The sequence below is a fragment of the Microcaecilia unicolor genome, chromosome 6 (genome assembly GCF_901765095.1).
Source record: "Microcaecilia unicolor chromosome 6, aMicUni1.1, whole genome shotgun sequence".
NCBI lineage: Eukaryota > Metazoa > Chordata > Amphibia > Gymnophiona > Siphonopidae > Microcaecilia > Microcaecilia unicolor.
The window spans coordinates 166,738,916-166,766,899 of NC_044036.1; the positions used below are offsets into that span (position 1 = coordinate 166,738,916).

Sequence of the window (27,984 nt, forward strand, 5' to 3'; positions counted from 1 at the left end):
TGCCCGAACTGACCAGATGACCACCGGAGGGAATCGGGGATCACCTCCCCTTACTCTCCCAGTGGTCACCAACCCCCTCCCACCCTAAAAAACTTTAAAAAAAATTGTTTTTGCCTGCCAAAATTGTCATACCCAGCTCCCTGATAGCAGTATGCAGGTCCCTGGAGCAGTTTTAGTGGATGCAGTGGACTTCAGCCAGGCGGACCCAGACCCATCCCCTCCCTTCCTGTTACACTTGAGGTGGTAAATGTGAGCCCTCCAAAACTCACCTGAAACCCACTGTACCCACATGTAGGTGCCCCCCTGGGGCAATGGTAGTGGTGTACAGTTGTGGGGAGTGAGTTTGGGGGGGGGGGAGGTTGAGGGGCTCAGCACCCAAGGTAAGGGAGCTATGCACCTGGGAGCAATTTGTGAAGTCCACTGCAGTGCCCCCCTAGGGTGCCCAGTTGGTGTCCTGGCATGTCAGGGGGGCCAGTGCACTACGAATTCTGGCTCCTCCCACAACCAAATGCCTTGGATTTGGTCGTTTTTGAGATGGGCGTCCTCGGTTTCCATTATGGCTGAAAACTGGGGACGACCATCTCAACATTTAGGTCGACCATCTCTAAGGTCGACCTAAATGTTGAAATTTGGGCGTCCCCGATCGTATTATCAAAACGAAAGATGGCCGCCCATCTTGTTTCGATAATATGGGTTTTCCCACCCCTTCGTGGGGCCATCCTACGAGGACAACCTCATGAAAACTTGGGCACCCCGTTCGATTTGCCCCTCCATGTCACACATATGGAAACCCCTTAGCAAAAGACTGCTGTCAACAAGAGCTCCACAACAACAAAGGTACAACAAAAATAAGAAATGCCAACGAACAAGATTAATTATATTGTAAAATACTTGAGTGTTTTTTTTTTTAACGAGAGAGAAAACAATCCAAAGCCGTACCATGGACTTTATGAAAGCCTCTACGACTGTTTCAAAAAAGAGGCTGTGTTGACATCGAGATTCTGTGGATTAGGTTAAAAATATATACTTTGTGTTTATTTATGGTTTTAATTCTTGCACACTTGTTTTCAGTCTGCATTTCAAGTTTCTTTCATTTGTTTTACTTGGAGAAAGGCAAGCTTGCCTTCCCTTCCCTGCACACTGCAAGCAGTTTCTCATTCTTCTATTGTAATCTAAACTGGGTCTGTTTCTAGCCTTCCTCCTAAACAACAAAACAAAAAGCCTTCAGTGGCCTGCAGCAACTGGATCATCAAGGGATATCAGAACCAGAAACTGCAAAGCGGAAACAATAAAGATATTCTGGCCAATATTCAGCCAGTGACAGTTCGTATGTTTTTAAATGCTAGCGCCGGCTAGATTAGACCTTGATATTCAGAACTGGGCCATGTGCGAGGCTGGCGCCGAATATTCAGGGCTAATTTGCCTGATGCTAACCGCCAGAGCGTATGTGGGTCCCGGCCGATATTCAGTGCCAGGGGAATCGGAGGGAGGTTTAATGTTCAGTGCCAGCACCTGCATAGCAATGCGGGTTCTGGCACTGAATTCTGCTGGCACATGCATAACCCCAGTGCTCCCCCTTAACGCCACCCCCTTTTCTGTCCCTGACCTGCCCCCCTTTTATTCAGCAGCAGTCAGAGGCAATATTCAGCAGTACTGTCCACTTTAGTGCCACTGAATATCGGAGGCTAGGTGGCAAGAGGAGCCTCCCCTGCCCACAAATTGCTTTGAATATTGGCCAGATAACTATTTAACTACCTAGGGGTAAGAGTAAAGGGTTGTGGATTTGATATAGCGCCTTTCTGAAGTTTACATTAGCAAAGGAGGGCTACATTTTGATATATTGCTGAAACTAAGGCTTCTTGATCTCTGCTGAATTAAACTTCCACAGGAAATTCATGCAGGAGCCTGAGCTGCAGTCATTTGACTTACAATATAGGAAGCATTTGCTGACCCATGGAGACTTAACAGCCCTGTGCCACCTGGTACAATTTACTTAAGTAACACTTAACATAGGGCTTCTTTTACAAAGCCGTGCTAGCAGTTCCCATGCGGCATATGAGAGGAAGCTCGTAGGAATTGAATGGGCTTCCTCTCATTTGCCGCACTGAGAATCGGCAGCGTGGCTTTGTAAAAGAGGCCCATAATGGAATGGCTGCTGACCTACAGAGACTAGGCAACACCTGGTGAAAGTTGCTTAATAGCACCTGAAGCATCATCAAGAATGTGCCTAAACCCCGGTAGACCTCAGAGATCCCAGTGTGTGCAGAAATGGAAACTATAATCCCAACCAACCACTGAGGGGATGTAAGTACAAGAGGGTCAAACAGACAACAGTATCCAAATGATTACCTCCCTACCATATCCAAGCTATCCCCAGATTATCCCTTGGTACTACAGGCCTGTTGAATGCTAGATCAGCTACTTTAAAATCCTCAATGATTCATGACGTCATCTGTAAACAGCTTCTAGACATTTTAGGAATAACTGAAAACTGGCTAGCACTGTCTGTACTATGCCAAACAGGATTCAACATCAACCAAGACCAGGGAGATGGGATGCAGAGGTAGCAGTCCTGACCAGAGATACAATTAAACTGAGCAGAGTTACCATCCCCCATCTAACTGAATCAGAATCCCTTTTAATCCAGGTAGAACAGAAAACGATCTGGTTGCTTATGCACCTTGTAAATACCACATCGTCTGCACAAGAACTCAATGAGATTACAAAGAAGCCTGAGTTTCTCTAGGTTGGCGATAATGGAAGGTTAATCTAGATATCAAAGTTCCAAATACCACCACCACAGCTACTTTCCAAGACTGAAAAGTCAAACTTCCTCAAGATATTGCAGCTAGAAAGAAGAGGCCACAAAAATGGTGAACTCCTCTTTCTAATGGGCAACTACCATTAAAAAGGCATGAAAAAAAGGTGGCTCCATTTGCATGTAGCCTGTTTTCTGACTTCTTCCTTGAGCAGAAGAATGGTATCTTCATATTCACGACTGGCAAAGTGATTCTCCTCTACGTGTAAAAATAAACTTCCAGTGAAACGTTTGCATTTTAATTAACGACAATTACAAACACATCTTGATTACCTTAGTTAAATCCAGTATCCGTGCCTCATGAGGCTTTCTAGGGTGTTGATTTGACTCTATGCTGCTCTTGACTCCAGGATACAGGAACCCTTGAGGGGTAAGCCAGGCACTTCTTGACTTGGCAGCACACGCCTTCAATTCAGTCTCCAAATCCACTGGATCCAGCGTACCTGACAGGTAATCGTTATAAGCAAACCTTCTCCGGGGCTCCTAAATACAGAGATAATTTGAAATTTTGCATGGTGCAAAGCATTTTAGTTTACAATCATTATGTAGACATAAACCAAAATTAAGAGAAGCAGTTGACGGACTTATCAAGTCCTCCACATTCAACAGCAAATATAGAGGAAGAAGAGCTCTCCAAACGATAATATAACAATACAACAAGGAAGACAACTCTAGGTAGACGTAGATTTGGGCTGGTATCACTTTGATATTTGGCACGGCCGCAATGCTTTCTCTGGTGCACTATATTTTGGCTGATATAACCCCGGAAGCAGGTGTACCACCAAAACACTTTCTGGATTGTGTGAGCATTGGGTTTTTCGAATGGAGTACAGCGCTGGATGTCCATTGATAAGATAAGTGCAATGTTTGTAACTTTAATGCACCTGTATGTGTAGGTATAAATGGAAATTTGTTTGTTTTTGAATGGCTTTTGATATAAGATTGTTTTATTTTAAGCTAAATGGCATCTATCATAAAAGTTTTGTTTAGGGGGCAGAAGTATGACAAATGATCTCAAGCTTGAAACATTTTCATCACTGTTCTGATGTCATTTCCTCCTTATTTCATTCTGCTTGTAGGATTTGCTTCCTTGATTATTTCATATTCTTTGTTTTTGGACACACTACTTCTATCCTAGAGTTGTCTCCCTTGTCATATTGTTAAAAGTCTCCCACATTCAGCAGGAGGCTCCCACTTTTGCAGCTTCCCCTTCCAGCGGCAGCAGCAGGAGATGCCTTAATAAAACAATATCTCCTGCTGCTGCAGGACCAGTCTCACAATAAGTGTGTGGGACTGGTCCCATGGCAGCAGGAGATGAAAGTTTTATTAAGACATACTACTACTACTTAACATTTCTAGAGCGCTACTAGGGTTATGCAGCGCTGTACAGTTTAACAAAGAAGGACAGTCCCTGCTCGAAGGAGCTTACAATCTAAAGGACGAAATGTCAAGTTGGGGCAGTCTAGATTTCTTGAAGAGAGGTATAGTGGTTAGGTGTCGAAGGCGACATTGAAGAGGTGGGCTTTGAGTAAAGATTTGAAGATGGGCAAGGAGGGGGCCTGGCGTATGGGCTCAGGGAGTTTATTCCAAGCATGGGGTGAGGCGAGGCAGAAAGGGCGGAGCCTAGAGTTGGCGGTGGTGGAGAAGGGTACTGAAAGGAGGGATTTGTCTTGAGAGCGGAGGTTACGGGTAGGAACGTAAGGGGAGATGGTAGAGAGGTAAGGAGGGGCTGTAGATCGAGTGCATTTGCATCCCCTGCTTCCGCTGGAAGGGGAAGTGACTGCTGGTGCCACGGTCGGGACATTGGGATATGCTAGGAGTGAAGCTGTGGGTGCAGCTGGGTGGAGTGGGGCAGAGCTGGGGAGGCGTGCCCTAAATCTCCTTCTCAAAAAATCTCACCCCCTTAGCAGCTCTGATTACAGGAGGAGACAACAATAATCTGCTTCAGAGTTTAACTTTTAGCATCAACACAGAAAAAACACATAGGAGCCGATATTGGCAGTTGCTACTAATCGGACAATTTCAAGTGGGAAGGTATATTCAGCAGCACTAATCTGATAATGGTGCTCAATATGTCCTCTGACTGCCTTGGGGACCTATCCAGACAGTGCTGAGGTGGTCAGTGGGCAAAGCTAGCAGCTATATTCAAATCACTAAACCGGACAGCAAACCAGATAAAATTCAGACAACGAAAAGGCAGTCCTAACTTATCCAGTTTCCTAGCTGGTTAAGCGGCCTAGTGGTTAGGGTGGTGGACTCTGGTTCTGGGGAACTGAGTTCGATTCCCACTTCAGGCACAGGCAGCTCCTTGTGACTCTGGGCAAGTCACTTAACCCTCCATTGCCCCATGTAAGTCACATTGAGCCTGCCATGAGTGGGAAAGCACAGGGTACAAATGTAACAAAAACAAAAATATGTCAGTAACTGGATAGCATTTCCTAGTCTGCACTGAAACTGGATATTCGGCACTGGCCAGTATCAGGGTACATACATTTACTATCCGGTTTCAGGTTAATCGTAGGTGGCATTTTATTTAACCGCTGACCATCGCCATTAAATATCAGGCCATAATGGTTAACCATTAAGAAAACATTTAGGGGTAAATTCTATATATAACAGCAAGCCCACCATCTTCAGACCCCCTCCACCCCAAAAGCCTGCATAAAGAAATATGTTTGAAGTTGGTTATTATACCAAAGTTGACTCAGCCCTCACTGTAACAGGTAAGTGATTCCATAAACTAGGAGTGGTAAGTGGGCCCAAGCTAATTGTGATTAAGCATAACTCACAGTAAAAAAAAACCTTCTGTGCAGTAACTGCATGGGACTCGCTGAGCCCACCCCCAACATTTATCGAACAGTCTCTGCATCTACTGTATTTATATGTATTATGAGGCTTTTTTTTTTGCACTAACACTTCTGCTATTAATGATTTTAACTAGAGTTTGTTATGTATGTTGTGTATTTTTAATATATCTCTATTTTTACTATTTTTAATATACTGACGTCGAAAAATTCATTGAGTGTCTGGACCCAATCCTCAGTGAATACCCAGCAGACCGAATCTCAACAGACTTCGCTCTCCTCACCGATGAAATTGTAAGTCAAGCGATTAACAGGTTCACCAAGTCTCACTGTAAATTGGCCACCTGCCCCAGCTACCTAATAAAATCCACCCCCCAACGCTTCATAGCAGACATCATAGCCCACCTAAACTACATGTTGTAACATGGACTCTTCCCCAAGGAAAAAGGCAACATCCTACTCACCCCAATACCCAAAGATACAAAGAAAAAAAGCAAATGAAATCACCAACTACCGCTCGGTAGCATCTATCTCTCTGGTAGTCAAACTGTTGGAAAGAACCAGACAACTCACCGACTACTTAAACAAATTCTCAATATTACACCAATCACAATCAGGATTCCGCTCCAACCACAGCACCAAAACAGTACTAATCACTCTCATAATCAAATTCAAACAAGAAATCGCAACTGGCAAAAGCATACTTCTCCTATAATTCGACATGTCTAGTGCGTTCAACATGGTAAACCATAAAATATTATTAAATATCCTAGAATACTTCGGAATTGGTGGAAGTGTACTTAATTGGATTAAAGGTTTCCTAACCACAAGAACATACCAAGTGATATCAAATTCGAACATATCATCACCATGGAAAACAGAACGTGGGGTACCCCAAGGATCATCACTATCACCAACCCTGTTCAACCTAATGATGACCCCACTAGCCAAATCCTTATCCAACCAAGGCCTTAATCCTTACATCTACGCAGATGATGTCATGATATATATCCCATATAAACACGATCTAACAGAAATCACCAATGAAATCAATCTGAGCCTACAAATCATGAACTCATGGGTGGATGCATTTCAACTAAAACTCATGGCAGAAAAAACACACTGTCTCATCCTCTCATCCCAATACAATACGAACAAACCCACCAACTTAAACATCCCAGATTACACCTTTCCTGTTTCTGACAGCCTGAAAATTCTCGGAGTTACAATCGACCGAAACCTCATGCTAGAAACCCAAGCAAAATCTACAACAAAGAAAATGTTCCATTCAATGTGGAAACTCAAACAAGTAAAACTTTTCTTCCCAAGGGAAATAGTCCGCAACTTGGTTCAATCAATGGTACTAAGTCACCTAGACTACTGCAATGGAATCTATGCGGGATGCAAAGAATACATCATAAAGAAACTCCAAATTGCCCAAAACACCGCAGCTAGACTCATATTTGGAAAAATGAGATTTGAAAGTGCCAAACCCCTAAGAGAAAAGCTGCACTGGCTCCCAATCAAAGAACATATTGCGTTTAAAATATGCACTCTGGTTCATAAAATCATCTATGGCGAGGCCCCAGGATACATGGCAAAACTCATAGACTTACCAATCAGAAACACAAAACGATCAACACGCACATACCTAAATCTACACTACCCAAGCTGCAAGGGACTCAAATACAAATCAACCTATGCATCCAACTTCTCCTATATAAGCACACAACTATGGAACGCACTATCAAACATCACAAAAACAATGCACGACCCATCAAACTTCCGGAAATTATTAAAAACCATCTTATTCAAAAAGGCATACCCTAATGATCCAACTTAAACGCCTGAACCCTGCAACACAACGAAATTAATACTCGAACTGGTCATAACTTAACTCTCCCTCCTTGATTGCCTAATGTGTTTGTCACTTATAAACTTTTACAAATACTACTACACTGTATTTGTTATACCGGAATTGGCGATCGCCATCATGGTACTATGTAAGCCACATTGAGCCTGCAAATAGGTGGGAAAATGTGGGATACAAATGCAACAAATAAATAAATGCAACAAATAAATAAATAAATAAATGTTTTAGCTCCTGATGCAGTCTCTAGGAAGGCGAAATGTGGCCATGTCGGGCATTGTATGACTTTGAAGTGGTAGAAATAAAAACCTTTTTAGAACAGAAGACTTATGTTCTGCTTTTGTGGACTGCTTTGTGCTACTCGCAGACTACGGTTTCCTCTTCTGGACTTCCTTAACATGGTATAATAAAAGTGTGTTCAGAATTAGAAAGCAGCAAATCTACGTGGACAGAATGGGTTGATATTCAAAAGCAAATATGTAGTTAGTGAAGCCGGTTGCATAAGTGTATCTTTTTTTTTGTTTTATTTCTTGCAGTTTAATGTATAACTTTGGACATATAAATAGTTATATGCAATGAAAGTGGGACTGGATGTTCCATAAGCCCCAATTTACATAGAAAAGAGATCAGCATTGGGATCTGCTCCATTTCGACAGTATTTTTGAAAAAGATCTGCTAACAGCGCATAGAGAGACTCCCCTCCCCCCCCACACACAAGCACCCCTATATCTAAGCATCCTGCAAAATATCCAACCTAAGATATGGGTTGTCTAGTACATAATAGCATCATGGACACTGGGGATACCGGCTGCGTCACCTAAAGAATAGAAATAAATCCCTATACGCATCACCACCAGATGACGCTCATACCAACAACTGGAAGAGCTTACTCACAATCCCCGCAACAACACAGAAGCCAAATCAACAACCAACAACACAAAACCAGTACAATAATCAACAAGCCCATAACACCAAAACCGACAAACAACAGAAATATGTCCCGATACCCATAGGATATATATATATGCAAGATCGGCAGAAATAAAGCAGCATACTCAGAGGTTGGATAGAAATGGCGCAACTGGGACAATTGCTCATAACAGAAACATGGCTACACCTCGAAGATGACCCAGAACTGAATGAGCTATGGCCACCAGGATGTAAAACAATGCACCTCTACAGAGCGAAAAAGAAGGGAGGCACAGTTGCAATAATATACAAATTCTCCTTTAAAGCAGAACCTGTTGCTAAACATATTTATTTAGATTTTGCTCACACCTTTTTCAGTAGTAGCTCAAGGTGAGTTACATTCAGGTACACTGGATATTTCTCTGTCCCAGGAGGGTTCACAATCTAAGTTTGTACCTGAGGCAATGGATGGAGGGTTAAGTGACTTGCCCAAGATCACAAGGAGCAGCAGTGAGATTTGAACCGGCCACCTCTGGATTGCAAGACTGGTGCGCTAACCACAAGGCCACTCCTCCACTCCCCAGCAACTGAAATCTTGGCATGCAAAATCACAGACACAACACTAGCTCATCAAATATGCATCACACTGTTTTACTGCCCACTAGGAAGCTGGCCAGATGCACAAGACGATTTCATGGATTTTGTCTCGAACATTTGCATAATACTAGGAGATATCAATCTGCATCTAGAAAAACAAAATGACACCAACAACAGATCATTCATGATCTTCATAAACCAATGGAACAAGCGCCGGATATGACATGTGTTGGGGGTGAGAAGTACTGCCGGGCTGCTGCGGAAGCCCGGCGGTACTTCCTTTTTTAGCGAGCAGCAAGCCCACATTGGGCTTACCACTGCTTTGTAAAAGGGGCCCTTAATCCCTCCTGTAAATGGCTGGTCAAAATGAGTACTTAAAAAGAAAAATCTATACGACCCAGGGAGCAGCTGTAAATCTCCACATGGAAATATTAGATCGTATATCTGCATTTTCTTTCTGCAATGGGAGATACATATGTATATACTAAGGACATCCATATGTAACTTGAGCTCTTTTCTTAACTTCAGTATGAACTCCATTTACAACTACCCTTTGTGGATGTATTTACATATTTAAATACTGGACTGTCCACCTGCAAATCATGAATAAGCCTTTTAAAACAAGGGCCATAACTTACACATCTAAGCAGTGATATTCAACTGCCAAATATATAAATTACACATCTAGTTGACCTACTCAAATAGTAGCATAACTTGAAATATCTACCTTGGATGGTTCAAGCTATACGAGTATATTCAGAAGTACCACAGGCAACCCGTTAAATTCCAGGTGACTGTTCAGACACAAATATTCAATGCCGGGAGCCACACATGCCCCAGCATTGAAAATCTAGGGTCAGTTCTGCCGGTGGCTGTGAGCAGCTCAGATGCCGATCGCTGTCACAGCTGAATATCGGGTGGTCTTTGTTCAGCGATTGTTGGAAAATACTCTGCAGGCTTGAACATCCCTTTTCTGCCTAGGCGATTATGCAAACTCAGGATTTTAATGTCACAATAAGCGAAAGTTTCTTTTATATACAAACTAGTAAAAAGGCCCGTTTCTGACACAAATGAAACGGGTGCTAGCAAGGTTTTCCTCGGAGTTTGTATGTTTGAGAGAGTGTATGTGAGAGTGACTGTGTGTGAGAGAGAGAGAGAGTGAATGTGCGAGTGTGTGTGTGTGAGAGAGAGTGAGCCTGGGTGCGAATGTGTCTTTGAGAGAGAGAATGTGTTTTTGAGAATGACAGTGTGTGCAAGTGCGTATGTGAGACACAGTGTGAGAGTGTGTGTTTCACACAGATACAGTGTGTGTGAGAGAGAGAGTGTGTGTATGACACAGATTTTCTGTGAGACTGAGTGTATGAGACCAAGAGAGTGTGTGAGTGACTGAGTGACACATAGAGAGTGAATGTGATACAGTGTGAGACAGAGTGTGTGAGAGACAGTGTGTGAGAGTGAGAGAGAGAAAGACATTGACTGTGAGAGAGAGTGTGTGTGAGAGAGAGTGTGTGTGTGACAGAGATACCTCCCCCCCTCTGGTGTCAGGCCCCCCCCCCTCGCTCTCTGGTGTCTGAGCATTACTGTGCAGGATGCTGAGCTCTGGCTGTGCTTCAAGGAACTGACCAATCCTATTTAATAGAATGCACCTCTAACATTCTGAAGCAGAGAAACCTCATGTGGTTGGTCACTTCTGCTTGTGACGAACCCGGAAGTACGTGATGTCAATTCAGGAGATGGATACAGAGAGCAGGAATGCCTCAGCCATGCAGTCAGCTTCAGAATGTTGGAGGTGCGTTTTAATATATAGGATGTTTCAAAATAAAAGTGTATCTAGTTTTTCTTGAAATTTAGAAATGAGAATAAAATAGCTGTGATTTAAAAAACCTGGAAGTCACTACAGATAGGAGTATGGAAGAGCTGTGAACGTATAAAAGATTATACATTATAGTTAATTGTAATTTATCCATGCACTCTTAGAGAAGGAATATTAAAGAAGCCATTGTTAACAGCATAATTTTATATAACATATTTATCACTATGTCATTACTTCAGTTTAGTTCCATTTACCTTGGCCATCTTCTGTCGTAAGAGTTTCATTGCCAGATGACTAGAATTTAGAGTCTGAAAACCATAGTTATGAACTGGCTTCCCATCAGCTGGAACATCTACAATGGTGTTGATTTTTGGCTTAATCTTTTTTTTCATTTGAAATGCTTTATCATTATTAATCTGAAATGCAAATAAACAGGCTATGGAAAACACTGTCAATGACTTCATAGGCCCTATTCATAAAACAAAATTTCTTCAATTTCTCACTCTGTTTTGATCAGGCCCTTAGGCCCAAACCAGATCTATGCACCCCATTCCTTTTGTTATACAGGTCCAACCTTCTCTAACAAAAACTTGCACATGAAAGTTAAAATATTATTATGATTCCTTACAAGCAAATTTACTCAAGAGTTTCAGACTTATTTTGCCAAATTCTGTATACACCACCCAAAGTTGGGTATGCAAATTTGGGTACGGATCACAGATCTGTGCATAAACTGTGTTGTGGTCAGATGAGGTAGATGTGATTCAGGCGTCATTGGGTTGAGGGGAATGATGATAGTAGGTTGTCCAGTACGATCCTTAAGTTGTGTTGCTGGGTGTGGAGAGTTACGTTGGATCGGGGGGATAGGCTTTTTTGAAGAGGTGAGTTTTTAATGATTTCCTGAAGTTTAGATGGTCATGTATTGTTCTCACAGCATGCGGGAGTCCAAGTTAGAAGTGCACTAAGCCAGTGGCTCCCACAATGTTCCCAATGAATATACATCAAATATCTTCCAATTAAGTAACCACTATGAATGATTATAAAAAAACATGTATTTATATTTTATTATGTGTATATACCAATTCTTTCTAATACAAAAAATTTGTCTTTTAGCATATCCTGCTTCTTCTTCTAACACACGTCATTCATACCTCACACCTTCACAATTGATTTCAATTATATATCCACAGAAATTCAAGACCATTAATATAACATCGCGTAACAATTTTTTGTCTAATGTGTTCTTTCAATATAACCTGGTGGATCACTAAATCGCACATTAACCTGTGCCTGAATTCCTCAGTGCACGTTCACACAATAGTCTTTCAGTTCCACCACTGATAATGATGTATAAAATTGAAACTTGATATCTTCTTGCTTTACTCTTCTTTGCTGTATTCAACTGTGTCCATTCCTCTTTTATTCCACAAAAAGTGTTCTTGTCAAATACAGATTTCACATAACAGTCTTGTGCTGTGTAATTATCCTTGTGAGCCATACCATTATAGGCTCACAATACTTGCATAGCCTTGTGTAAGCTGATTTCCTCTCAACTTCACTGCTGTTAAACCCAGGTTTATGTGCGATTTAGTGATCCACCAGGTTATATTGAAAGAACACAGACAAAAAACGGTTACTCGATGTTATATTAATGGTCTTGAATTTCTGTGGATATATAATTGAAATCAATTGTGAAGGTGTGAGGTATGAATGACGTGTGTTAGAAGAAGAACCAGGATATGCTAAAAGAAAAATTTTTGTATTAGAAAGAATTGGTATATACACATAATAAAATATAAATATATGTTTTTTATAATCATTCATAGTGGTTACTTAATTGGAAGATTTTGATTATATAGGGTAACCTCTAAAAATCGAGAGCGCTCAGTTATTGGGGATTATACAATGAATAGACATGAGAGAGATTTGCATACAGTGAAGGCAGTGCATGCAAATCTCTCTCATGAATATTCATTGTGGATATCCTGAAAACCTGAGTAGCTGGGGTGCCTCCAGGACCAGGTTTGGGAACCACTGCGCTAAGCTAATAGTCTGTAAAGGTCATTCCGCACAGAGTGCTGTTTGCAGAGCACTAGCTTAGCAAGGATCATCCCATGTACCTAACTTTGGTGCTATTTATTTTATTCCCCCCCATTGTGACAAATATGTAGTATACGATACCTTGATACGGTTTTCATAAACTAGCATATTCTTTTTCAATTGTACATAATCTTCACTGGAGTTATCTAGTTGCAAATTGACTGACTGAAAACTGCTTTCTTTGACTTGTGGAGTTAATGGAGATGGGTCTGATGGCAGAACATCCTGAGAAAGAAATTTTTCTGTAGTCAGTGGAATCCCAAATTCTCGGCTTAAAAGTGCTATCATCTCTGCAGAAGGCAACAGATCTTCTCGAATGACATCTTTTAGTTTATAGGCAGAACAGATGTAGTGTAACCTGTGGTATGAAATAATACATTTTAGCTTTTTAGCATATCTTTCCAAACAATACTCAGGGCAGCATTATTAGAATTTAGGCACAACAGGTCACTTCCCTAAAATGCTTACAGTATAAATGGGTCCTTGAGGGGAGATAAAACCAGCTTGCCTGAGGTCACAAGGAGTGGCAGTGTGAGAAAGGCGATTTGAAACCTTGTTAGTATCCCTGACTCATTTACAATACAACGTAATGGACATTTATATCCCGCACTTTCCCAGTAAGATTTCTGTGCAGTTAACAAGTAAAGAAGTTAGGTATACCTGAGAATTTACACAGTATCACAAATAAAATTTCTAATTCATATATTATTGACAAATTTCCTGACGATCTTCTGAACTGCCTATAATTTGATATTTTTTTATGATTGGTTGGAAAACAATTCCAACAATAAGCAGATTGATCAGAAAATAGACCAGAAAAATTTGTCTTATATTTGATATTTCTCAGATCTGGGAAGTACGGCAGTAAATAAGATCTTCTTAGAACTTTGTATCGCTTGGACAAAAAAAAAATACATAATTTAAAAATGGCCCATGCTTTTACTGGAAGCCAATGTAATTTTTAAAACATAGGAGTACTTATTTCAGATTTTAGAAGATTTATAAATAAGGAGTGCCACTGTATTTTGTAGAGTTTGAATTTTTTTGTAATAATCAAATCCTTTGCGCCAAGAGCTACAACAGTCAATATGGACCAAAATTAAAGTTTGAACTACAAGCTGGAGAAAAGCTTGATAAAAACTAGCTCTACTTCTATATAACTTTATTAGGGGGTCTTTTACTAAAGCTTAGCTCAAGTTATTCCTATGCAGATAACGCGAGCTAAACTTTACCAAAAGACCCCCTAAGTTATCTAAGTAACCATTAGGTCAATCGTCTTTGAAATAAAGCAATTGCTATTACCATAATATTAGTTTAATAGTAATAAAAAAAAAATATTGAAGCATTAACATGCTAATTTGTCAGCAATAATTTTGAAAGCTCTAGAAGAACTCAAAACTATAGTTGCCTCATCTATTTTCTATTTTAAAAATATATATCATAGGATAGACAGGGGATAGTCATTTTCTGGAATGTTTCATCACTTGCTTTACTTATTTTCCTGATATGAAAGCATAAGACAAGGTCAAAAGTTTCCTTCCAAGACTTCAATGCAGCCTTCACTTCTGAAAACTTCGTAACAGGAATTTTGTTCATAGGGGTGGGCCACGGCATGATCAATATTTTGCCCAACACAGCATCAGCAACTAGAAAGCTTTGGGGAGGTACTGGAGATTGGTTTGCTTGGCCTTTCCAACCAAACAAGGTGTTCAGCTGCCCCTCACTTTGCTCAACCACTGCCTACAATGTCAGACAAATTCATTCTAGTAAGGAAATCCAGAAGAGGAAAACAGAGGTCTGTAGAAAAAGCAGTGCAGTCCACAAAAGCAGAACATATGTCTTCAAAAGCTAAGGGGCTTTTATTCTTGCCACTTTAAAACACAACTCGACGTGGACGTGTTTTGCCTCTCTAGAGGCTGCATCAAGAGTTAACTACTGTGTAGCAAAACATATAAAACATACATTTATTAAAAATGAATAATGACTAAACCATAAGATAAAATAAAATACTTTCTCAAAATTAAATTTAACATAAAGACAAGATTATCAAGTTTCAATGGAGACATACTAACAACTAATATCATTCAAAGATGTTAATACATATATATATAATAATAATAATAATATTAAAAAGTACAAAGGCTCAGAATAAAAAGCAAGGCACAAAGATTATGTTAAATCAAACATCTGTACATTAAAATCCAAATGATGTATCTAAATAAAACTCAACTTTTATTGGGGTATTCTTGATATAAAATTTTAAGGAGCCTATTTCCTAATGTGTGGTAACATTTTGCAGTTACTGCAGTTTAACAGGTAAGACATTAATTGTTAAGTACATAAGTAGTGCCATACTGGGAAAGACCAAAGGTCCATCTAGCCCAGCATCCTGTCACCGACAGTGGCCAATCCAGGTCAAGGGCACCTGGCACGCTCCCCAAACGTAAAAACATTCCAGACAAGTTATACCTAAAAATGCGGAATTTTTCCAAGTCCATTTAATAGCGGTCTATGGACTTGTCCTTTAGGAATCTATCTAACCCCTTTTTAAACTCCGTCAAGCTAACCGCCCGTACCACGTTCTCCGGCAACGAATTCCAGAGTCTAATTACACGTTGGGTGAAGAAAAATTTTCTCCGATTCGATTTAAATTTACCACACTGTAGCTTCAACTCATGCCCTCTAGTCCTAGTATTTTTGGATAGCGTGAACAGTCGCTTCACATCCACCCGATCCATTCCACTCATTATTTTATACACTTCTATCATATCTCCCCTCAGCCGTCTCTTCTCCAAGCTGAAAAGCCCTAGCCTTCTCAGCCTCTCTTCATAGGAAAGTCGTCCCATCCCCACTATCATTTTCGTCGCCCTTCGCTGTACCTTTTCCAATTCTACTATATCTTTTTTGAGATACGGAGACCAGTACTGAACACAATACTCCAGGTGCGGTCGCACCATGGAGCGATACAACGGCATTATAACATCCGCACACCTGGACTCCATACCCTTCCTAATAACACCCAACATTCTATTCGCTTTCCTAGCCGCAGCAGCACACTGAGTGTTTAACATTTTGACATTCAATAAATGCAGAGAAAAGTTCTTTATTGCACATTAACTGAATGGCAGATAATGTAATGCTGTTAGCTACACCTGGCAGATAACACGCACAGCTAACAACAAATGTGGGATAACTTAAGGCACAGTCCCCACCCATTCTCCACCCCATTCCATTTTACATGTGATCATTTTTGCATTTCACAATCATAAGGTATAAACAAAACTTTTTTATATAACTTTTTTATCTTTATATAATTTCAAGTGTATACTAATGCTTACATATTTATTTTATTTTTATTTGTTACATTTGTATCCCACATTTTCCCACCTCAATGTGGCTTACATAGTACCGTAGTGGCATTCGCCAGTTCCGGCATGAACAAATACAAGTTGTTATTGTGGTATAATAAGGTTCATGTAAGGTAGGTATAATGGGGAATTTAGGGAGAAAGAGGGAAGTTGGGGTGTGTCCATTCCGATCTTTGGTTTATATGTGCCACGACTGGTATAAAGGGTGTGGCTACCATAGGGGCAGAGCCATAAATGGTGACCCCGCCCATAATGAGTATCGGTACCCAGAAGCGGAGCCAGGTTGACGACGCGGGGGGAGCGAGAGCACACATTTTCAATGCAACACATAGAGAAAAAAATAAGCGCCGAAGCTGGCAGAACTCCATTTGGGGGAGCGGCCGCTCCCCTGGCACCTCCCCTGGCTACGCCACTGCCGGTACCTTTTTTCCTACAAATAAAAGCACTGGGCATTAGCAAAGTATTCTATAATTAAACCTAGGTACCTAGGTTCCATTACAGAATGGACTCCTACTACATTATCTCAGGACACCTAAGTGGAGGCGCTGAGTTATAGAACAAAACTTTTTTTATATAACTTTTTTATCTATATATAATTTCAAGTGTATACTAATGCTTATATAAAATTAATTTTTCTAATTTTAACAAGTGCTCAGTTCACACGTCAGTCATAATAAATGTGACTGGCTGAGTAGAGAACAATCATCGCACTTTGGCATTCTCAATTATGAGGGATAATTCTGTGTACTCCCTTAACCTTATATCAGCAGAACAAGCAAGATTGAATACAGGTTCTACCTTTATGGTGGCTAGCAAAAATACCAAGTATATATATCAGCAGATGTTTTGCTAATTACTAGTATAATAATGGTATACACATGTTAACCCTATGATAAGTCGTCATTTTGCTGTAATAGTGAGCAAACCCCATAAAAAACCACCATAAAGAATACCACCGATAGCGGGAATACTGTCCTCCACGCTCAGGGAGACGAGTCATATAATGGATCACAAAATTTAAGTACTTATCTACAAATGTAAGTAACACATCAAAGTGTCAAGGACAAGTCCGAACTCAGTCCAGGATGTAGTCCCTCAAACCGATGTCATGAAATCAAGAATAACTGATGAAAAATGGTGTCAGAAACAGTGAAAATCCTAACATCCCAACTATTAGGACTAAAAAAAAAAAAACCAAACAAACATTTTATGTAAAGTGAATATCTATGAAAAATCTCCAAACCATATTTTTTAAGGAGGCTTTTGAGCACAATTCAGTGTTCCAAACAAAATCCTGATGAAGACCAGGTGCTCCTGGGGAATGGGGGGAGTGGGGAAGAGACATTTTAAAAAAAGAAAAGCTACACTCAAGAGAATTTACTCTGGAAGTCTGTTTAATGTAACTCAGCATTTAAAAATAGCACTCAGCTCCTGTTTTTATTTATTTATTTATTTGTGACATCGTCACAGATGGAAATGGCCTCTGCAGCTGCTTTACTTTTGCTTCCTCATGGACTTAAGGGGTCCTTTTACTAAGGTGTGCTGAAAAATGGCCTGCGGTAGTGTGGGCGTGGGTTTTGGGTGCGCGCAGATCCATTTTTCAGCACACCTGCAAAAAATGGCTTTTTTTTGCTGAACACAGATGTGTGGCAAAATAAAACTTGCCGCACGTCCATTTTGGGTCTGAGACCTTACTGTCAGCCATTGACTTAGCGGTAAGGTCTCTCACGTTAACTGTGCGGTAATCGCCTATGCGCATCAAGTCAGAGTTACCGCCTGATTTTTGCCACGCACCAGAAAATAAAATATATTTTCTGGCATGCGCGGCGGACATGCGTAGAAATGAAATTACCGCACGGGCCACGCAGCAGCCAAGTGGTAACTCTGAATTGGCACACGTTGGGTACGTGTAGGCACTTACGCAACTTAGTAAAAGAGCCCCTAAGTCAGTAAAAGTTAACAACCATTTTTATAGGGTTTATTTATTTGATTAGCTTTGTTAAATAGACATTTTTTGCCACGTGCCAGAAAATGAAATATATTTTCTGGCATGCGTAGCAGACGTGCGTAGAAATGAAATTACCGCAAGGGCCATGTGGTAGCCAGGTGCTAACTCAAAATTGACGCACGTTGGGCATGCATAGGTACCTATGCAGCTTAGTAAAAGGCCCCCTATATAAATTGAATAGATAAGTACACAAATTAAATAGATGCTAAAAGCTCGGAGGGCCAACGAGGTTCAACACTGGTTTGATCATATAACATCTCCCTCCAGAATTAGTCTTACTAGTTACTTGAACATTAAAAAGCAGGATTGGAAACTGAATGCACAACATTAGTGCCACAATAACAGTGTGTGTTTTTGCCCATGAATTAAAAACAGAATCAAGTGCTAACCTGGACAATGCCTGGAAACACGCAGGAGGAACCATATCCCTGATATAAAGCAGTGGTTGCTTCACTATACAAGCTAGGGGTTGGTGAAGGTGAACATTAAACAGAATGGCATCCAGATCTTTGTATAGACGCTGATGGAAAGACAGGTTAGAGTTATAGAGGATTTTCACATTTAGATCTTCATTCCTGCAACAGAACATCAGACTTGTTTAGCTGCCAGATCTTACTGTTCTTAAGCTGTATACAATTCTGCAATGTCGATTTTAAACAAAGAACACCATCGTTCACAGAAATACAGTATTACACCTGTCAAAATATTTCAAACAAATTAAACAATTCAGTTTTTTTAAAAATCAGCTCTCTGTGGTCTACATTAAAACTATCTTTTCTCTTTTGAAACTCTGAGTTTTCAAAATTAATGAAGTCTTACTTTGCACAGATGCTTAACTGTTCTCACCTGTTCAGCTTAATAAATTAGTGGTCCTTTTACTAAGTAAAAATATTTCTAGCGCATGGTTACAGTGCACTAATTTGGCAGTCATCACAGGATGCCTGAGCATGTCCCATGGTACTCCATTTTGAGCTGCATTAGGTGCATTTAAGCATCTAACGCAGCTTAGTAAAAAGGGCCCCTTAATAAGTTACACTGGGATCCTTTTACCAAGCTGCGGGGCAAACAGCCCTGCACTAGCGGCAGGGGCTGTTTTTCTCACGCACCAGGGCCATTTTTACCGCAGCGGGTAAAAAAAAAAAGCCCCCAGCACACATGGCCATGTGGTGAGAGAACTCTTACCGCATGGCTATGGCAGGCATTAAGGGCTCCCGTGCTAATCCAGCGGTACTCGGGCAGGGCACAGTGTTGCCCAATTATCGCCGTGTTATCGCCATGCAAGCCATTTCTGGGTGGGGTTTTCTTTTTCCCTTGGAAATGGCACATGCTCAGGGTGGGACTACCACCGGCAGTCATGTTGGGCTGGCGATAGTCCTGGATGAGCAAGCGGTAAGCCTGCATTGGGCTTAGCCACTCTGTAAACGGGCCCTACTATGAACTGTAAAATTATATTTAGGAACGGCAGTAAGGTTTATGATTCATAGATTCTGAAACAGGAAACAAGTTGTTTTACAAGTAGATACTGTAAATCTAGCCAAATTGCCCCAACAGGATCTTCAAGCTTAAGGAACCATTTCAGCGAAGCTGAGTTCTGCCTAGCAGTAAATTAGCAGTAAATTAGCAAATCCATTGAAAAGTGGTGGACTTTGCTCCTGGGGAACTGAGGAACTGAGGTCGATTCCCATTTCAGCCACAGGCAGCTCCTTGTGACTCTGGGCAAGTCACTTAACCCTCCATTGCCCCATGTAAGCCGCATTGAGCCTGCCATGAGTGGGAAAGCGCGGGGTACAAATGTAACAAAAAATAAAAATAAATAAAGGCTTCACATGCCCTCTAAAAGATTTGTAGGCCATCTGGCTGTCACCACAATTGTGGTCTATTTTGACCTTATGTATGTCTCGTATATACCACTGTTGGCTATCAGCATAATTGTCTAGTTGTGTTGTCCTTTGTCTAGATACTGTCCAAATAAAAATATTTAGTGTGAGTAGTCCCTTCCTCTGGAATGCCCTTCTGGTATCCTTTAGACTGGAATGTTCTTTGGAATAGTTTAAGAAGAAATTAAAAACCTTCCTGTTCCAGGACGCCTTTAGTTGACGGATGCATATTTAATTCCTGTCCCCCCCCCCCCCCCAGAAGGATGCTCTGGAATTGCTGCTAATGCTTTTACCTGTTTTGGTTGTTTACTTTTCTCTCTTGGTATTGTATTTCTTTTCTAATGTTTTATTTTATATTGTTTTACTATAAACCACCTAGAGTCTTCTGAATGGGTGGTATATCATGCAATAAATGAACTTCTAGAACTAAAGATGATACTCAATGACTGAAGCTGCTACAAGCTATAGTTGCAATTGGCTGCCCGTAGAAACTAATGGAGCTTTAAAATGCTGTATACCAATATTAATTATTTTTGTAAGTTAAAACTTGGTGGTGGCCTGCAACATAGGCCTAAATGAATGATACAAACATAACAACTAATGTTACACAGAGAGGCAAAACCAGAAGAAACATCAGGATTTTCCAAATACAGTGCACGGCAGATAAGCACATGCTCTGTTTAACTGCATGCCGTACTTCGGTCCCGTTTTTGGCGCCATCAATTTCTATGGGGACAAACTTTGGTTTAGCACACCACTGATAAGTGCAAGATTCGCTTATATGCATGGTTTAAGACCGCTCCTCTGCAGGAAAGACTCCGCGTAAGCGCATGCACGGAATATGGAAGCCGATTGGCATGTGACAAAGGGGCAATAAATTTGAAATCTCATTGGTTAACTGCCACAGGCAGAATAAGCGAAAGAAAGTTGTTAGAATGTACACTGGAGTCGTCGTCGTTATCGCGTACCTGTAAGACTTCAACACTGGCTGATCGAATAGAAGTTCTTAAAAAATTAGAAAACAAACAGTCAAGCATGAAGCATCTATTGCTAAAGAATATGGTGTCAATCCCAGTCAAATTTCAAGTATCTTGAAGCAGAAAGATCAGCTTCTGGAAGACTGGCAAAACAATACAAATCCACAGGAAACATAAACGGGCAGGAAAAGCTGAGGATGGAGAAGATGCTCTTCTTTGGTGGTTCTCATGTCATGTCATTTCCTGTTTCCATAAGGGCGGGACCAGAGCTGAGAGACAGAGACGGCCTGAACCTGTAAGCCGTTTAACGATGCTGCTGCTGCTGCCGCCATATGCCGTAACCCCGACTGGGTGAGACTTCAAAAATTCGTAAGGAGGGGGGCTGGCAGTGGACGGGATGGAGGGAGGAAGGGAGGCACGACGACCCTGGAACTGTGAGCGAGGGGGGATCCTGGAACTAGGAGGAAGACCCTGAAACTCGGGGATCTGGGAGGGAGGGAGAGAGGGGGACCCTGACACTCAGAGGGAGGGAGCCTGGGAGGGAGGGAGATACTGGGAAGGTGTGTGAAATATGCACGAGGCAGTTTGGGGGGGGGCTGTTGGGTCACCTTGGGGGGGGGGTGGAGGGGGGGAGCTGTGACGACCTCGGGGTGGTGGAGGGGGGAACGACACTGACCTGGGGGAAAACCTTGCTAGCGCCCGTTTCAATTGTGTTCAGAAACGGGCCTTTTTTACTAGTAACTTATAATAGTCTGTAAGTTATGCATATTAGTGTGAATCCCACCCAGGCTCCACTTAGGTATATACCCACGGTAAATTATTCATATTTACAGATCATCTAGGTTAAATTTGAACGGGATTTAAGGTTGATCAAATTTGAAAAATTCCGTAGGGATGATGAAGACTATAAAAATCACAATATTTACCCATGGCATAGATTTAAAAAACAGAGGAATAGAAGTACGCGTAGGTACTCAAATAGACGATCAAATAATTCCTATAAAATCACTAATCACAACACATTATACAATAAAACCATAAGGAATAACATCCCTAGGAGCCCTCCCACTGTTAGAGAGAGGAAACGTCCCAGAAGTGACCAAGATGAAGTATTTGATCCGTCAGCCTCACTATATACTACACCACCAAGAACTAATATAGATAAACAAATGCAACATCTAGGTCAATTCTGGAAGAAGAAATCAACAACAGGTAATTCCACCTCTGAATACCCTAGAGGATATACATCATATCGAGGCAGAGGCCGCGGCAGAGGCAGAGGAAGGGGTGGCTTTTTTCAGAATAGACAAGGACAGGAAAACATAACCAGGTATTAAATACGTTATATAATATCTCAAATAGAGAATTGACTGATACTGAGAAGAAGGTTCTCAGTAAAGGTTTGTCATTCATACCTACACCAAAATATGACGCATTTAAGACTAGAGTGAATTTTTTAAATTCATACGTAAATTGAAAATAATGGAATTTTTTTCTAAAAGAACATCAGAATATAATGACCACTCAATTGTTAAAACCAACAGTAAATGGCTCCCACCTGGCAATACCCATCATCTGATCGAAACCTATGAAACCGTGGTACTCAAAGAAATAGCAGCATTAGAAAAAAAAGGTAAGAAAAGAGCATTTTATAATCTGACCAGAGAAGAAAATGCCGCAATCAAAAATCTACAAAAAGATCAAAGTATTGTTATTAAACCAGCGGATAAAGGTGGGGCCATAGTCATTATGAATAGGGAAGACTATATTTGCGAGATACATAGACAACTAAATGACACCACCTTCTATAAAGTCTTAACAAGAAATCCTACAGAAAGTATTCAGAAAGAAATTTCCACATTAGTTGAAATAGGCAGAGCAGCACAATATCTAACAGAAAAGGAAGCTAAATTCCTAACAGTAAAAGAACCTGTGATACCGACAATATACATTCTACCAAAAATACACAAGTCCCTGTCCAAACCTCCGGGCAGACCTATTGTGTCTGCTTGTGGCTCACTTTTAGAACCTTTGTCTATTTTTACTGACAAATTTCTACGTCCTTTGGTACATAAGATCCCATTATACATACGAGACTCAGCAGATATGATCAATACACTTGAAACAATTCTACCAAGTGAAGACATGCTTTTAGTGACTCTCGATGTAGAGAGTCTCTATACCAACATTCCACAGGAAGAATCTATTGAAATTATCAAAGAACAACTACTTGAACATAATGTATCATCTAGGTTTCCAGTACAATTCATCATTGAATTGGCCACGATAGCACTTACCAAGAATTTCTTTTCATTCAAAGGAAAATTTTACCATCAGATTAAGGGAACAGCCATGGGTGCAACATTCGCACCATCTATTGCCAACCTATATGTAGCAGGGTTTGAGAAGAAATTTTTACCAGGGAATAAATATATGGCTAATGTATTTCTGTGGAAAAGATATATAGATGACATCCTAATGATTTGGAAGGGAACAGAAAGTGATTTGAAAGATTTCCATAATTGGTTAAACACTCTAGATATTAATCTTAAATTTCAAATGAATTACAGTAATAGAACCATCCCTTTCCTGGACATCAACATACATATCAAACAGAATAAATTTACTACAGATGTCTACCGCAAACCAACAGATGTTAATAAATATTTACATTATACAAGTTGTCACAGTAAGAGTTTGAAAACCAATCTACCTTATAGCCAGTTTCTGAGACTGAGACGATTATGCTCAGACTCAGGAACATATGTACAAAGATCTAAAGATATGTCTAAACGGTTTATAGAAAAGGGTTATCCACAGAATTGCATAAGAGAAGGCTTTCAGAAAGCCTCGAAATTCACAAGAGAAGCATTACTTAGACCAAGTCCTAAAGCAAATAAAGATAAGATTGTATGTACATTACCTTTTACCAACATGTCCTATTCCATTGTCAGTATAATTAAAAAGCACTGGCACCTATTGGAAAGTTTAGAAATATTTGACCAAAAAAAACTTATTGTTGCTTATAAACGAGAGAAGAATCTGAGAGATCTTCTCGTTCCATCTACACTACCAAGTACAGATGCATTATCAAGTAATCTCCCTAAAGGACATTTTCGGTGTGGCAAATGCTCTGTATGTAATGTAAATATTAAAACTAAAAATCTGTATGTACAATCAGCTAATAAAGAAATTAATTTACACCATTTTTCTAATTGCCAAACAAGTAAAGTGATATACATTGCCATATGTCCCTGTGAATTAGCCTATATAGGCAAAACCAAAAGAAAACTTAACACTAGAATCATAGAACATAGGAGCGCTCTAAAGAATAAATCGTTAGAAAAACCACTAGTAGCACATTCATTGGCACTTGGCCATAAATTTGAAGAGTATAAATTTTGTGCTATTTATGTATATAAGAACAAGTGGAGAGGTGGTTCAGCAGATACATTTTTGTTACGGAAAGAGCAAGAATTTATTTATAATTTAAATACCCTCCATCCACATGGCTTAAATGCTGACACAGATTTGTCTGTTTTTCTATAACCTTCTTATGATCGCTGCCTTTTAAGAATCAATATTATATTATATATAAGATAGGCATTGAAGACATACATACATCAATTTTTATTGCTTAGTGTATTTGCTGTGTTATTCTGACTTTTTTCAAAATTTATTCACTTTTTATCCAGTATTTATTTGATTCTACAGACTCTTATGAATATCTTTCATTTTTCAAATAAAAGGGAAAATCATACTAGTGGCACACCGCTGTGAATTTTTTTTGTCTTTTTGTTTTTTTAAATAAAGGGGGCAAGTGCTAATAATGGCACGTCGCTATTTATTTATTTAATTATTTATTTAGATGTTCTGTTTGAACCAAGGAAGCTCTTTGACCTCTGACCTTTTTAGTTTCCATGACACCATCAGCTATAAAAGATACATTTTTATATATATATGTTTTTTATATATCCCGTTGTTGAATATTGTCTACTTTACATGGTCCATTTTTTCTTCGATTGTCACATTATATATTATCGATCCTAAATACAAATTTTGTGGGACAATTGTGTCCTTGAGACTGACCTCTGACCCCCTGTTTCCCGTCTTAAGCTTCCTCTGTTTGCTGTGAGCTTTTTTCAGCAAACCCAGAGATATGTGACCGAAGCACTGGCTCTATGTAAGTAGAATTTTTGTTTCAAGGCTTTTTTAACAGCGTATTCGAAATGGATTCAAATATACAAGTTGTCACTATTGATCTTTTTATAAACTGTGCACAGAATTACGTTATAAATTATACATAGAGACATATACATTATTGTCTCCACCTCTTTCTAGATCAGTGGATCACGTTTTGAAATCTCTGACTCAGCTGTTTTTTTCCAAACCAACCCTTGATGCATGTGAGTCCAATACATTTTTTTTTTTTTTAAACACATCTTTTTAAAACAAGTCAAGTTCTCTATTTTAGCATATAACATTGATATTTACTCACACAAATCTTTTTAAATTAACAGGATTTCTACATTTTGCCTTATATTTGGCAACAAAGGATTTTCTGTATAGGTGGGTGTCTTAGCCTATGTTAATTCATTCTCATGTATACATAGGATATAGCTGTTCCTTTTCTTTTGATTTCTGTTTTATTAATATTTAATATAATTTTAGATGATGTTCTCTATATATGTATTGCCCAAGCGATAAGTGTTATATATAGGGCATGTTTTATGAGATACATATTATTTTAAATTTATGTATGTATATACATGATATATTTGTTGTATGTGCATATACATGTATGTGTATATAATTTTTATGTATGTTACCTAGATATGTAATATTACAGCAGATTACTCACCAATTTTATTTTTTAAATATCTTTTATAGCCCCTGAAGCAGCCCAGTTGGGCGAAACACGGCCTGTGTCGGGCTGTTTGTACTCATATAAATATTGTTGTATTGTTTAAATAAATTGCATTTCATTTCTACACGATCTGCTTTTTTTGTTTTCCACTTAGGTATATACCCACCGGTAAATTATTCATATTTACAGATCATCTAGGTTAAATTTTGGCACATACATGGATATATGTACATACACACACATTTCATTATAATAGTGGCATATTTATGTGTAACTGGTATGTAACTGGTATGTACCTGTGGGCATGGACTTTGAAGAATTGTCCTGAAACTGGGTACAGTTTGCATCCATTGTTCTACAAAGTTCGCAATTTTGCATGCACTGATAAGAAACATTCCCAGGGCCATAGACAGGGTGGGTTATGCAAGAACAGAAGTAGTTTTGTATAATCAAAATTACACACCTTGGGTCCTTTTACTAAGGAGCACTGAAAAATGGCTTGCGGTAGTGTAGGCACGGGTTTTGGGCGTGCGCAAAATCAATTTTCAGTGCACCTGTAAAAAAATGCCTTTTTAAAATTTTTGCCGAAAATGACCATGCGGCAAAATCAAAATTGCCACGTGTCCATTTTGGGCCTGTGACCTTACCACCAGCCATTGACCTAGCAGTAAAGTCTCACATGGTAATCGGGCGGTAATGACCTACGTGCGCCAAATGCCACTTAGCGTGCGTCCGCAAATTATTTTTCAGCAGCGCATATCGGCTGCGCAGCAAAAATTAAATTACCACATGAGCCATGAGGTAGCCGTGCAGCAACTCCATTTTGGTGCACATAGAGCCTTACGCAGCTTAGTAAAAGGGTCCCCTTGTTAAAAATCATCTACAGAGAAAGGTGAAAATCTCTGCAGAAAACTTCCCCTAGGACAACAGTTGAAACAAAACTTTTTTTTTTAATATTGATGCAGTCCCACAGGTAATATATGCCCACTGAGTTTACACCAACACGGACAATTTTGATTATTGCTTTCTGTGTGTTCCAGGTTCTGTTCCGAGTGGCTACAGTCACAGACTACTGACTCTTCATTTTTCCATTTCTGCATCAAGTATCTGTATCTCCTATGCATTAATTTGCAAAATAATTTTACAGCCGCTGAATTCATTGAAAGGGGCACATCAGTATGAAATGCCCCATTTTACAAAACATAGACTGAAGAGCCACAGGTGTAAAATGGGAATATTCAGTATTACAAAACTCCCTTCCGCTGCTAGAGGAGGGAACAAAATGTTTTGCTCTGAATCAGAGTGCAATTAAAGCCATTCATTCTGCTGTGGAGGATTTACATGCTCTTCTGAGCTGAAGATAATTCCTGTGCTCAGTGGACAAAGACACTCCGAAACTCTTAGGTGCATTAATTTTGTGCACAGCTGTGAGCTCATGCCTTCATTCTGCAGAAATTACTGGCTATTCCAGAAGCAAATACATAGAACTGGCAAAACTTCATTTCCCTATAGCAATTAACCACCAAAGCTTTAAGCCTCCTGTCATATCTGCAGTTGGAAAGGAATTTTCACCTTCCCCTAAAATACATAACTAGAATATAAGCATTTTGAAGATAATTTTTTTTAACAGGGTGCTTAGACTAAGAGGCCTAGTAGGCAACTACTTAGGTACTGTTCAGGTTTGGAGGCCGTATCTTGCTAAGGATGTAAAAAAACATTGAAGCGGTGCAAAGAAAAGCTACAAAATTGGTATGGGATTTGTGTTACAAAACGTATGAGAAGAGACTTGCTGACCTGAACATGTATACCCTGGAGGAAAGGAGAAACAGGGGTGATATGATACAGATGTTCAAATATTTGAAAAGTATTAATCCGTAAACGAACCTGTTCCGGAGACGGGAAGGCAGTAGAACTAGAGGACATGAAATGAGGTTGAAGACTCAAGAAAAATGTCAGGAAGTATTTTTTCATGGAGA

At 39.9% G+C, this 27,984-nt stretch overlaps 1 protein-coding gene across 3 annotated transcripts in view; it reads right to left on the bottom strand.

Annotated features, from left to right (window-relative positions):
• The window catches only part of KIAA1257 (KIAA1257 ortholog), a 126,038-nt gene that overhangs the window by 24,569 nt on the left and 73,485 nt on the right, over positions 1-27,984 (bottom strand). For all 3 annotated transcript variants that reach the window (XM_030207946.1, XM_030207948.1, XM_030207947.1), the window contains exons 9-12: positions 18,677-18,862; positions 12,993-13,269; positions 11,066-11,227; positions 3,092-3,301 (exon numbers count right to left, since the gene is read on the bottom strand). In XM_030207946.1, the coding sequence (XP_030063806.1) occupies positions 3,092-3,301; positions 11,066-11,227; positions 12,993-13,269; positions 18,677-18,862 (835 nt within the window). The remainder of the gene's footprint in view (positions 1-3,091; positions 3,302-11,065; positions 11,228-12,992; positions 13,270-18,676; positions 18,863-27,984) is intronic.